The sequence below is a fragment of the Arachis ipaensis genome, chromosome B06, assembly GCF_000816755.2.
Source record: "Arachis ipaensis cultivar K30076 chromosome B06, Araip1.1, whole genome shotgun sequence".
In the NCBI taxonomy this organism is placed as follows: domain Eukaryota; kingdom Viridiplantae; phylum Streptophyta; class Magnoliopsida; order Fabales; family Fabaceae; genus Arachis; species Arachis ipaensis.
This window is the reverse complement of record NC_029790.2, coordinates 110,934,642-110,949,175: the sequence shown is the minus strand read 5'-3', so window position 1 is coordinate 110,949,175 and position 14,534 is coordinate 110,934,642. Positions and strand designations below refer to the sequence as shown.

Here is a 14,534-nt window from a genome sequence, read left to right as displayed (position 1 = left end):
ATCACTCACATAACACCCTCTAATTAAAATTGAAAAGAAATATTTTCTTCCAAAATTAATAAACTCCTTTCCTCCATCATCTTATCTATCTCTCTCATCTTCTCTATTTCTCTCTACCTTTTCCAGTCTATATATAACTTATAATTTATATTTTATTAATTTGATGAATCAAAATGTGTCACGAGATATTCTTTTATTACAATTAAAATAAAATCTTTTTCTCCAAAATTAATAAACTCTCCCTCTCCTTCTTCTTCTTCTTCTTTATCTTTCTCTCTCTTTTCTCTCTCATTCTAACTCTTTCATATGAAATAATAACTAAAAAACTCATTATTTGATTTATTTTATCTACAAAAACCTTGCTCTTCTTAGCTAATGGAAACTTTTGTCCCCTATGACCTATTTGTAAAAATAATTTGATTCTATAAATCTTTTGTGCCATAATATATAATGTCAGGATAAAGGTAACTAGTTTTAAAAGATTTATATTTCTATAATGTTGTTACGGGAAAAAAATACTAGTCTATTATATGTATTATATATTACTAATTTTGCAACTAAAATGTGCCACATGTTACTCTTTCATTGCAATTAAAATTAAATCTTTTCCTCCAAAATTAAAGAATTTTACTCCTTCTCCCTATATATCAATGACTAATTACAAATTTGACTATCAAAATATGTAACATGACATTCTTTAATTATAATTAAAATTAAAATATACATGTACTATATTATTAATTTAACAACCAAGAGTACTCTCTCATTAAAATTGGGATGAAATATTCTTCCAAAATTAATAAACTCCCTTTTTTCATCCTTTTATCTATCTCTCTTCCCTTTTCTATTTCTTTCTACCCTTCCCACCAAGGTAGTAAACTTGTAGTACCTCGACTCGTTAAGCTAATTCAGAATCCTAATTCGTTGAATCATAAGACGAAACGTAAACACGACTCGTAATTTAGCAAAAACTAATTTCACAAATAATAAAATAAATTTTAAATAAACTAAATTACCCATAGGATTATAACTAATATATATATACCATAACAAGTCAAAAGTCACAATTTCAAGACTCAGTTCACAAATCAAAACACAAATTCACAACTCATAAGTTTATACGACACTAAAATAAATTTAAGTAGCAAATAAACCAACCAAACTACTAGAATGAACAACTAATTAACTAAAATCTAAACAAGTCATTTAATAATCATTCTATTGTTCATCAGTCATAAAATCTTCACGAGTTTCACAAGCTTCCGCATTACCATCTTCATTATCGGGAGCAGGAGGAAGAGGTCCTTGGAGAAGTTCTTTAAACTCGGCATCATCAAGATAAGAAATTGTCAAAGAATCCTTAGAGGCACCAACAACTCTATTACCACTTCTTCCATCATTTAAATCAGAATCTGGAATTAGAGCATCTAAATCTTCTTCTTCTCCATCTTTGTCAGCAACAATCCACTTTTCATCAGAGTCCAACTCATCAAAATTATAGTCATAATCAGTACTTCTTCTAGTTTATTTTTCTTTGTCAATCTTGAATTTGTCATCACAAACACAACATCATTCATGATTTTAGCCTTCAAATGGTTTCTTCTTTCTGTGTGAATCTTTCAAAAGTATGTAAAAAGTATTAGTCAAATAATAAGATAGAATGGAAGAATTAACAATCAAATTTATAGAAATAAAATAAAAATTATATTTAACTACTAACCATCTCAAAAGTGCTTCAATTACATTCACATCCGGATGAATTACATGTCAAATTCAAGACACAGGTTACAAATTGTTGGAGCTCTGGATGCCAGTCTCCATAAGAATCCCACCATGAGCTGAGAGTTTTAATAGAAATTGCATTCTGAACTTCTTTACTACTAAAAAACTCTTTTTGAGTCTTAAAATCTTCAAATTTAACATCTATCTTAGTGATTAAATCTGAATTTTCTATTATCCTTTTCATACAAGCATAAAACTGCTTCTTAAGCTCATAAACAATTTTAAAACTAAAGCTATAATAAATTTAAGGATTCAAATAATATCCTGCGACATGCAATGGTCTATGAAATTAGTTGTCCCATTTCGCATCAATAATATCCCAAATAGATATATAAATAAAACATAAAAGAATTAATAAATTAGTTACAAAATAAAAAATATTTTCATGCATTAATTAAAAAAAAAATAGTCAGACAATTTATCTTGTCTCAACTCATTAAAATGCATCTCGTATTTTTTTTTCTTTATATTTTTTATTTCTTCATAAATAAACCTCATTGCTGGCTTTTCTTCTGAATCTACCATACAAAGCACATGAAGAAGAGGATAGATAACCCTAAAAAAAAATTACCACTTTTTTCCAAAGCATCTTATCCAACACCACACTTGCAATTATCTTTCCATCTTTTGTCTTTGCAAATTTACTAGAAGTTCATTGATTAGAAAAAATATTCTTATTAAGGAACTTTTGTTGTCATTGAGACATCCCAAAATAAGGTAAGAAGTTGTAAAATGGGTCATATCCTGTCTTACCAAATCTTTTCCCTTGGTGTGGATGTGTAATACTGTAATAAGAACAGTTCTGGCATATATGTAAATAGTAATCTTACTACCTTTATAAATTGTGTCCTTGTGAAGTGTTATTTTTTTTTCAATTTTCTAACATTAAATCAATGCAATGTGCTACGCAAGGTGTCCAAAATAACTTTTTCCTCTTTTTCATTAGCGTTTCTCCTGAAGTTTTGTAGTTAGCCGCATTGTCGGTGACAACTTGGATGATATTTTTTTCACCAACCTCTTCAACCACATCATTTATTATTTTAAAAATTTTGTTAGCTGTCTTAGTAATATGAGAGGCATCAATAGATTTAAAAAAAAAACAGTCCCTTTAGGACTATTAACCAAAAAATTTAGGATGGTACGTCTTTTCTTATCTGTCTAACCATCAGTTATTATTGTGCAACCACCTGCTGTCAATTTGCTCTATGTTCCTCTAGTAATTGTTGAACAAGCTCCACATATTTTTTCAAAAGTGGCACCTTTAATTCATGGTAGGATAGTGGCTTAAATCTTTGTCCATATCTTATGACTTTTCAAACATTCTACTGTATTCTTCGCTCCTTGATACATTAAAGGGGATACCATTGTTGTAGAAAAAAGCACTAATCTCTAAACATACTTCCTCTCTCAAATTCTTCTTAAATATATTGTTGATTGTTGTTTGAGTATTAATACGTATTTTCTTGAATATATTGCTATCTAATTCTTTTTTCTTTATTTTTCACCGGTAGTGTCACCTTCTTTAGTAGTTTCACCTGGACTTGTCCCACCCATGCTTGTTTTCTTCGTCAAATTCACTTGCAACCCACTCACAACATCCCACATTTGCTTCTTAACTTCATCACTAACAGCTGTGCAAGCTCCAATATCTTTTTGAGTTCCTGCTAAGTGGTGCTTCAATCTATAAACTCCTTCTAAAAAAATTTTATGACAGTATTTATATTGTATCTTCTTTCCATCTTCAACAGAAATCTCGTGCTCCCATTCTCCATCAGTTCTACTTCCAAAAATATTCTTAGCGACTTTTTTTTACTAGCAATTCCAGATGTACTTCCTGACTGAGAAGTTAGAATGTTAGTCGGATTTTTACTTGCATTAGCTTGACTCAATGTCATTTCTGTTAAAAAATTAAAACAATAAATATTCAACAAATCAGCTCAATATCACATAAAAAATTTAACAATTTATAAAAAATTATAGAATTGTGTTTAATGTCAATTATAAGCCTCCAAGTTCAACAACAAAAGTTTAACAATCCAATTTGAACAAAAAATGGCAGCATAATAAAAATTCAAGAATTATATTAAGCCACAACAACAATTCAACCATTCAGTTACAAGAAATTCAACAAAAAAAATTCAATAAAACATTTTAAGTAATTTAGAACAAAATAGAGTAAAAAAAATTGAAGCCACTAAGATAACTAAAGCACTTTTTAAATCCCAGCATCATATCAAAACAAATAAACCTTGTCACGTAAAGTTCCAAGTATCAGCAGATAAAAATATTGAGTGTCCTTAGATCTCATGACTTACAAAATTTTAATGCCCCTAGACAGCTCCTAAGCCAATGGTGTGCATCAAAGCCTCCCAACAAAATTTTAGAATTTTTAATCGTAGACAGCTACTATCTTAATATATATTTTGTATTAAACATCATTCAACATAATAAATTAAGATAAGAGATGCTCAGAAATTAAACATGTATAAACATAAAAGAAAAAAATAAAACAAATATTTACAACAATCAACATCTAAAATAATAAATCAAAATAATATCAATTTTGACCAAAATAAAAATAATAATAATTATTAACAGTGGAATCGAGAGACTTTAAATCTTGTTCAATGCTCTTACTTGCAATAAGTAGTAAAAATATTTACTTTGAAGTTTGATTAATTATACTTTTCAATTGAAAAGATTCATTAAGTAGTAGATTGAACATATTTACTTTTTAATTGAAGTTTGATCAATAAATAGTAGATTGAACATTGAAGCTGAAGAGAATAAAGAGGTCTTAACTTACCTGATAAACTAGCAGCAAAGAGGGAAGAAGAGCAACAATCCAGATTCCAGAGCTAGAGAGGCGGAGTCACAGAACCCCAGACAGAGAGGCACAGCCAGAGAGTCTCATAAGTCGCAATCGTAAAGTGACGCTCACGCAGTCCAGCCACCACCAGTCCGATTTGACAACACCAGCGGCAAACCTCAGGGCGAGTCGGCAACACTCAAAATTGGAGATTCTGGTCGTGCGAAATTCGAATTTCGGAAGGATAGAGAGATAGAGTCAGAGAGAGTTAGAGATTGACACTTGAGAGAGGTGAAAATTTGAAATTTTAGCTATGGAGAATTGGAGATAAATTGTAAAAGTGAGGGAGGTTAAGAGATTAGGGACTGTTAGTCTGCTAGGACTCCTCTTCCATGATCTTCTATTCAAATTGGGCCATTGGGGAGCTTCTTCAACCTGGAATGCAACATCGCGACAGAAGTGACGATTTCGGCGGCTCTGCATTTTTGAGCGACGATTCCACACGATGCAGCTTGGTTTTGGGCGATAAGCAAAAGCGCAACAAAAAGATGGAGCAAAAGCGTAAAATCATGTGTTTCCATGAGTCAAAACGTGATTCTGACTACCTTACTTCCCACTCCATATATAACTTATAATTTATATTTTATATATATTACTAATTTGACAAATCAAAATGTGTCACGAGATATTCTTTTCTTACAATTAAAATAAAATTTTTCTCTCCAAAGTTAACAAACTCTCTCTTTCTTCTTCTTTATATTTCTTTCTCTTTTCTCTCTCATTCTCTATCTCTCTCTACCTTTCTATTCTAAAAAAATTAATTAAATAATATAATTTAAATAAATTTATAATTAAATTTTTGGTGGGAAAAAATAAAGTGATAATTTCTCAAACTCTTAGAAATATATTTTTTTTTGTACTATCATGTAACATAATTAATGTATACTTTAGAAATATTTATAGTCCTTTATTTTAATTTATATGATATTAAAAAGTAGTACAGAAATTAAAAAACAGAGTTGTAATAATATGAATTAAATGTGCTTTTAAGAAAATATAGAAAGGTTTATCTTCGTCAATTTTATACTCATTCATTCATTTTTATTTGTTATTCCAACTAAACACATGCATGTTTATTTCAACACTTGAAATTAATATAATTCTAATTGGATTTATTGATTATTAAAAATATAATTGATAATTCAATTATTGGTTTCACAGTATCTCAAATGAGTCTTTAATGATTAATAAGTATTTAATAATTTTATTAACAAAACATGTTCTAAAATAGATACACATTTTATGTTTGGTTTTCTTTCTCTTACTTAGTTTTCTTTTTTTCGGGTGTCTTTCTTTAATTATTGGATGAACTACAAAAAATGCACTCTTCTATCAACAAAAATATCCTCAAATAATTTAAAAATACGACAAAAATATTCAACATTAAATATGTATTTTTAAAAAAAATACTTTAGATATTGAATTTTGATGCGATTTTTTACAAGTATGATTAGCAAAATGAGATATTTTTATTCTTAAAATTTGGTAATTTTTTGTTAACTATATATTTTTTAGTGATTTTTTAAAAGTATTATTGGTTGTTGACAAAAAAATAAAAAAATATACTTAGTAAAAAATTACCAAATTTTAAAGATAAAAAATATCATTTTTCTAATCATATTTAAAAAAAATTACATCAAAATTCAATCTATAAAATATTTTTTAAAAATATATATTTAATGTTAGACATTTTTATCGTGTTTTTAAATTGTTTGAAGTCATTTTTGTTGATAACAAAATTTAAATACATTTTTGTTAACAATAAAATCGTTCAAATGCATTTTTTGTGATTTGTCCTAAAATATATTCTTGTTAAATGAATGCCCATGTACCAAGCATGCAGCAGCTGAATCACGTTTACATGCCTGTTGTTTCAAACCAACTTGTTTTTGTTTTTTTATTTGATTGATTGTCACTCGATCAGTCACTGTATGAAGACCTCAATACCACAAAAATTAAAGTTATATAAATATAACATCGTCCGCAGCATGTGAATTATTTGAGCGGTCCCAAGTGTTGTAAGTGTAACAGTTGCTATTACACCGACACATAATTCAATTTTGATTTTTGAATAACAACCTAAATTGATTTTAGAAAAAAATTAGATTGGAGAGTTTAATTTTCAATAAATTTATTTTTTAATGTTGAAAAGAAAAAGTTTGATATGGAGTGATATATGTAATTATACTGAGAGGACAGAAAAATAATAGATTTCGTTTGGTTCATGACTAAGACAGACACAAGATTATGGACAACGAATTAAGTTATATAGAGACATGATTAAAAAAAGGAAAAATGGAATTCACAAGTGCAAAAGGAAGGTGAGGCTTTCAACGACCTTACTCTCCGTATGTTATCATTGTACTGGAAGTAAAGTGTTATTAATATAATTACTTTAAGTATGTATCATCGTTAAAAAGAAAATTGTGAACACTTTTCGAGTAATATTATTTTTATTTTTAATTATTTATTTTTTAAAAAAAATTATTTAAAAGACGAGTTAATCTGTACAAGATAGTTAATAATATATAATACATACATATATCCATATTCCACATCTCAGGACATGATATTCAAAAGGTCTCTAAACTAGAACCCAAACTAACCTAGCCGTTTAGCTATTTCTATCCCCTCCTATACTCTCACAAAAGTAAGGGTAACTCTTTAAAATTTCTCATGTCGTGTCTAACTGGATGCTGTCAAAAGTGTGGTGTCATCATGGTCTGATTCTAAGAACACACATTACCATTGGACAGGTCTACAGGTGATCCGCCCACTAGCTGTACATTTTCCTCAGTCCATCTAGGGTTCTTCTCTGGATCCTTCTCCTCCTCTGGGACCTTCTCACTAGTAGAGTTGTCAACGTCTCCATTCGCATGGATAGGTCCATTAGCATAGACTAGCGCGAGTGTAACAACTCCATTTTTCGAGTACGCGAGATCTTTTCTGAAGGCACGGATTTCTTCGGAAGATCAATAAAGGGAACACCTCTGCTGTATCATCAAGCACCTCAATCCTCATTGTCATTATGTCATCCTTAAGCTAGAACCTCTTTTGACGCAAGCTTGATAACGCAATCACGAAGAACATAGTTTTTGAACCATACCTGTTAGGAGTTTTTATTCTAATTTTCGTAAATAGTCTCTTTTGACGAACCGGACTCGATTCATGAGAGAAGAGAGATAATAGTATAATATTATCATTATATTAGTATTAGAAGATGCTTGAATGATATTATAAGGTTACCTGGTCTGTTTTTAGTTAAAAACAGGAAATCGGTTTAACTGGATTCACAGTTTACTGGTGCAGCTTAGCACCAGCACTATCTAATGACTTTAGCAATGCTAATGCCTCATCATACATGTTCTATTCTCATATTAAATACATAGTTATCAGAACCAAACCGGTAATTGACCTGGTCATACGACTGGTCACTGGCTCACTGGTTCAACCGGTGAGTCACTGATTTACCCGGTTGATCCGGTCATAATTAAATAAAAATATAAAATTATAAAATAAAATTAAAATTAAAAGTTAAATGCATATTTTTAAAAATATATTAATAATAATTAAATATCAATTCTTAGATATAATTTATACTGCAAAAAGAGATAATAAATTAGTCACTAATATAAAATATTTTTTCAATTTAAATGAACAAAAAAAATAAAAGATAACACAGTCAATACCATTATATCAATATATTTATATACTATGTATTGTTACTTGTTTGGTATTCATGTGAATCCATGCTTAAAATTATAAAAAAAAATTTATTCACATTTTGTTATACATATATTTTTTTGTTATATATCTTGGTAAGAAATATGTTTGGTATAGTGGAAGGAGAAGGGAATGCACTCATGTAGTTCCGTGTTCAAACTTCACGCTAAACATTTTTGGGGCTAGTGGAGGGAGATCTTACGATGGTTCGGTGGCCCGCGGGTTCACCGTGAACCCGCGGTGGGTCTAGTGCGAACTTGTCAATTTTCAACGAGTTTGACCACCGTTGACCGATTCAAATGCATGTCCGGTCCAATTTACTAACCGAACCGGCCAGACCATCGATTCACCGATTTTTCGGCCGAACTGGCTGGTCCAATTCGGTTCTGATAACTATGAATCTATGATTAAATATATTATTAGTATCATTTATGCTAGTAGCTCAGAAAATAATTTTTAGAGATGTTTTTACGAGTGTTCCGATACATCTAGTTTTAGTAGTTATACAACTGAGATATTTTAATATTATTTTAATCCACCTCCAAGTCAACCAATCACAACTCACCATACACCCCCAAGACCACCAAGGCTGTCTCATTTGCTCCTTGTGGCCGAAAATAGTTAGAGAGAAAAAGAGAGAAAAGTTCTTAATTCCAAATCTTCAAAGCTTGATTTCTTCTGAACTAAAACTCAAATCAAAATTCTAATCTGACCAAAATGATCATCCCTTCTTTCTCTACATAACCATATAACATATCAAGGCTAGAAATAAGGTGAGATGGCTGTCTCCCTCCCTCTTCAATTTGGTTTTCAAGGAAAACCATGCTAAACATGTGTTTTCTTGATGTTCTTCCTTAGATCTCTTGCTTAGCTTGACTTGTGAGCCAAGAATTTTCAATTCCCAGCACGTTTAAGATGAGGAATCTCTTTTTAACATGTTGATTAAGGTTTGTTCAGTTGAGATTTTATAGATTCAAAGTTGTTCTTGATGTGTTTTAGGAGGAAAAAGTGCAAAAAGAACACCTAAAAGCATAACCGGATTTGAGAAAGCAAATCAAGGTAGGGTTTGGTAAAATTAATCTTGATTAATTTGTTGAGTTGTGTGATTATGATATGGTTTGATTATGCTTGAAATTGATTGTTTATATGAGTGATTCTTGTTGAAATTTTGGTGAAAATTTGATGAAATTTGATGATATTCAAGCTATGAATGCATGTTCTTGTGGCTGCTGGAATTTCAAACCCTAACCATTAAATTGGGGTTGATTTTGTGTTGAAATCAAGTGAAAAAGATGGGGCTTTAGTGGCTTCCAATTTATTATGAATTATGGTAAAAATCAGTTACTAAAAAGATTGAAAAATGGGTGAAAACAAAGAAAGAATCTAAAAAATTTACGAAGAACACTTTGAAGGTGATGAAGAACAATAAAGAACAGGCTTTTGATTCATAAAAGGGCAATGACGTAAATATTTTGGTGTTTGGGGGGTTACTTTGTAATTTCCAAAAGTTAGGGTGGTTAAAGTAGAAATATTAAAAGTTACGGGTGGTAAAAAGTGAATTTTAAAGGTTAAAAGTTAAAAAGGGGTAATTTTCGAAAATTTAATGATAAAATAACAAATAATAATATTTAATTAAAAATCATATTTTAATAAAAATAATAAAATAATGCGAAAAAGGCAGTTTTTCGTAAAAGCTTTAGAAAGACAATTTTAAGCTCAGAATCTCTTAATTACCTTCATAAAACACTTAGGGAGTGGTAATAACATATCAGTGAAGCAAAGATAAAGGAAAGATAAAATGTTAAAGAGGAAATAAAAATCGAAGAAAAAGTCTGTAAAGTTTTAATGACAGAATCAAACAGAGATTAACGAACGAATTAGGAGCAACATAGCTAGTTCTTAAGTTGCGCCTAGGGTTAAGTATAATACGAAAAGTTAAACTGTTTCAGTATAGACTTAATGAACCTATACTTGGGACAAGCTAACTATTCATACCGAAATTTACATAAGTTTTAAATACATACGTTAAACAAAGAAATCAAAGCATACTAAAGAGATAAAGAAGAGAGAAGAGTAACCAGAGCAGAGTAAAGAGATAAAGAGAAAATAGTAATATAGATACAGAGAAAAGAGTAACCAGAGCAGAGTAAAGAGATAAAGAGAAAAGAGTAATATAGATACAGAAAAAAGAGTAATCAGAGTAGAGTAAACAGATACAGAGAAAAGAGTAACCAGAGCAGAGTAAAGAGACAAAGAGAAAAGAGTAATATGATAAAGAGATTAGAGACAAAGCAGAGGACCTGTTGAAAGGTCATTTGTTGCATTAAAGCAACTCCAGATATATTTGTATGTTCATCTACTGCATTGAGGCAGTCAGATAGATGGAGGTGCGACCACTGAGAGTGCTTTCCTAGGATACCTAGCTATAATGCTATGCTGTAAGACAGAGGTTGCTTACAAAGGTATCGAGATCAGTGTGCTCATGTAAGACAGAGGTTGCTTACAGTGAGTGTTTTGTGCTCCTGTAAGACAAAGGTTGCTTGCAGTGAATGTGTTGGGCGTATATCGACTAATAAGTGCCACCCTGCAAGACAAAGGTTGCTTGCAGTGGATATTACAAACAGGAAAGCCTTATCCAGACAGAGGTTACTGGGTAACATTTGTAAGAACCGTAACTAATCAACTGGTTAATTAAGTAAGTAATTGCCCAAAATTAGATTCCGATATTTTAGAGTGAGAATTTGAGGATTTAAAGGTAATTTTTGGACTCAGTAGGTCTTTCTGAGTCAGAAAATGTGTTTTCTGCGAAAAACTATGAAAAACCGCAAACTGGCAGTTGAACCGGTTCAAGTCTGCCCGATACTGCACGAGAAAAGTGGAAACAGTCAAAAACCTTAGAAAAACATTAGAAATGGAAAACCGGGCATTGATTTTGAATGATTGTATATTGTTGGATATGGATTTAAAGCATGAATGAAGTTGATGATGTGAATCGATAGAGATGAGGTAATGATTGGTGAATGTATTGGTGGAGGACTGGTTTTAGAGTCATATATTTGAGGTTTGATGATTGAGAATGGTGATTGTTAACCCTAGAAGGTAATTTGTGTTATAAATGGGGGTTTGATATTGATCTAGTTGGATGTGGCTTGAGAAATTGGTAAATTTGAGTATAGGTGGAATTTGGGTAAAAAGGAAATTTTGGTAAACTTTATTCGATCATAACTTTTGCCTCAGTTTTCAAAATTGATTGGGGTTTGTTGGAAATTAAAGCTTATTGAAAACCCTTTAATTTGATATAAAGTTTGTAAAATTTAAAATTTTTAGAGGAAGTTATGATCATTCAAAGTTGGTGTCAAAAATCTGAAATTCTGCAAGGTTGCAGAATTTTATGATTTGTGATATGTGCGCACGCACAACTCTGCGAAAATCTTAATCTGTGCGGATGCACAGACCTGCTCGCAGCGTTAGCATAGCTTGTGCACGCACACACCAACGAAGAATTGCAACCTGTGCGTATGGGCACGTGGGGAAGGCCAGTCTGTTGGGGGCGCTAGCACACCTTGTGCGAGTGCACAGACCTTATAAAATCTGATACCTGTGCATACGTACACCCCTGTGCGTATGCACACTTTTAAAATCTTCCTGAGCGTGTGCGCGCACACCTCTGTGCGTATGCACACGCCCTGTTTCACAAATTTAATCTTTGTTTTCAACTATTTCACCTTCTCAACAAGGTTATAAGCTTTTATAACACCATTTTAAGGCTTTTGGGCTAAATTTTTAGTATGGGAATATGGGAAATAGGCTAAGGATTTTAGTTGATGTTTATTATGAAAAATTAGTGAATGGAGGTTTAGGTTTCTGGTGTACTGAGGATGGGTTCGATGGAGTAGGAAAGAGGAAGGGAAATGTTGAATTGATAGTGGTTGAGATGAGTCGAGGACTGTGAATGAGATGATGGATCCATGTGATATTGAAAATGTTTTCAGAAAACCACTGATGTATCATTTGTATAATGAGATTTTGAGACGCTATGCACCCGGCAGGGACGGCGGTTGGATCCCGCCTGTCGAGGTAGCGGCGGCGGCGTAAGGGCGGTGGTTCGTCCTGCTTGCATTGAGATGTGAGGTCCGTGGCAATAGTATCCCGCTCGCATCCTTTCGAAATCACTATAGTGTGCCGGCACTATATCCGGGTCGGTGATCCAAGCACAATATCTCGGGGGTTCCCATTATGAATTCTGAAAGGCAATATCTCCGGGAGATGTGTCGGGTTGGCAAGTTGAACCAACAATGTGATATCACAGCCAGTAGGACAGGCATTCATCATGTACATTTTCTATCTGTTTGTATGCTTATGATATTATACTATTATATTTTGTTATATTATATCTATTTCTTGTGCCTTAAGTTAGCCTCTTCGTTAGTACGTTATGCTCTTTTCAAATCCTGTTTTTGAGTTATATCCTTCATCGGGTTTCTAGATAATATCATTTCTTCTATATATTATATATATGAGCTTAGAACTGTCGTAATCCTTGATTAACCTTTGCTTTACGATGCGAGATAAAGCTTAGGCTAATTGGGGTGTTACATTTAGTGGTATCAGAGCGGTTCGTCCTCGTGGGCCTGAGGGATGGACCGATTGTGCTTCATTAGCGGTTCGTCCTCGTGAGCCTGAGGGATGGACCAATTGTGCTTCATTGCATACCCTGTGTGTCTGTTCTTTGATGCTATTAGGTTATCTGTTTGATATATGCATAGCATGCTTCTTTGTGAGTGCCTGTTTGGGATAACTGAAACACTAGACTTTTGATATTGAGACTGATCACCTCGATATCAATTGTTTGGTGTAGACAGAAAACCTAATGGCTACTCGCGCACGAGGTCGAGCATGTTCACGAGAGAGTAGGGATGAGCAACCGGCTGATAACCATGCCGAGTTCATGGTGGCGATGGCGAATCTGGTGAACACCATGGAGGCGAATGCTGCTGCGACTCTGCAGGCTGTGTAGAGGTGAGCGCAACCGGCCGGAAGCGGAAACAAAAATGGAGAGGGTGCTGAGGACAACTTGAGAGGTGTTCCGAGAACTCTAGTTGCTTTTCGGAAAGCTGACCCTCCGATTTTCAATGGTTCGACAAACTATACTAAAGCAAACAATTGGTTCCAAGCTGTGAAGCATGCATTGCTAACTCAACATGTACCGTATGACCAGTTCGTGGAGCATGTGGTTTATCAACTAGTGGGAGAAGCTCAGCAATGGTGGCAAGGAGAGCGCCGACTACTACACCAACAGAACATGAACATTACCTGGGCGTTATTAGCTTTTTACAAGAAGTACTTTGAGTCAATAAAGGAGGCCAGAGAGTTGGATTTCTTACAGTTGAAGCAAGGGTTCATGACTATAGATGAATACAATAGTAAGTTTGGGGAACTTTATAAGTTCTCAAGAATAAGTCAAGGTGCCCCTGAGTCTTATGAAGGCTGGAAATGCGTCAAATACGAAGTAGGGCTAAAAGAAGATATCAGGCGTGTTGTGGCTCCATTGAAGATTAGGAGATTCTCTGAATTGGTGGACAATGCGAGGGTTGTTGAAGAATACGCAAAGACGGTAGCCTCGTCAAGGGACACTCATGGAGGAAACACTAGTACAGAACACACTGATTACCCCGGACCAAGGGGATAGAACTTCAGGAAAGATGGACATACTCCTCAGCATCTGCAAGGTCAAGGGAACCTCAGAAGGGACAACAGAGCCCAGTTTCATCAGGAGAAAGGAAATGGTTGATGCTATACTTGTAGGAAGCCTGGACATATATCTAAGAATTGTTGCCGCGGGAGGAACCGAGATGAGGGTCAGAATTAATAGTCAGGCCGTGTGTGTACCATGGATGCACGTGATACGACGGGGTCGAACCTTCCGACGAGAGGTAAGCGTATGCTTTGAGTATTATATTGCTTGGATTTGAGGGTTACCTAGTTCTATCTCTGTAAAGTCACCGTTAGGATTACAAGGGTTCAGAGTTGTGTTGGGAGTAAACCATGGGAAAGAAGGATTCTAGTGGAGGTAGCCGAAGATTTCGGACTTGTGATGACAAACGATCAGAGTGGGCGTGCCGAAATGGTTACCAGGCATGACTAGAAGTTTTGTCGGTTC

At 33.2% G+C, this 14,534-nt stretch overlaps 1 protein-coding gene across 1 annotated transcript; it reads left to right on the top strand.

Moving 5' to 3' along the window:
- On the top strand, positions 13,245-14,063 carry LOC107647371. Its single transcript, XM_016351448.1, has 2 exons — positions 13,245-13,385; positions 13,593-14,063. The coding sequence occupies exons 1-2, from the start codon at positions 13,245-13,247 to the stop codon at positions 14,061-14,063; spliced, it is 612 nt and encodes a 203-aa protein (XP_016206934.1).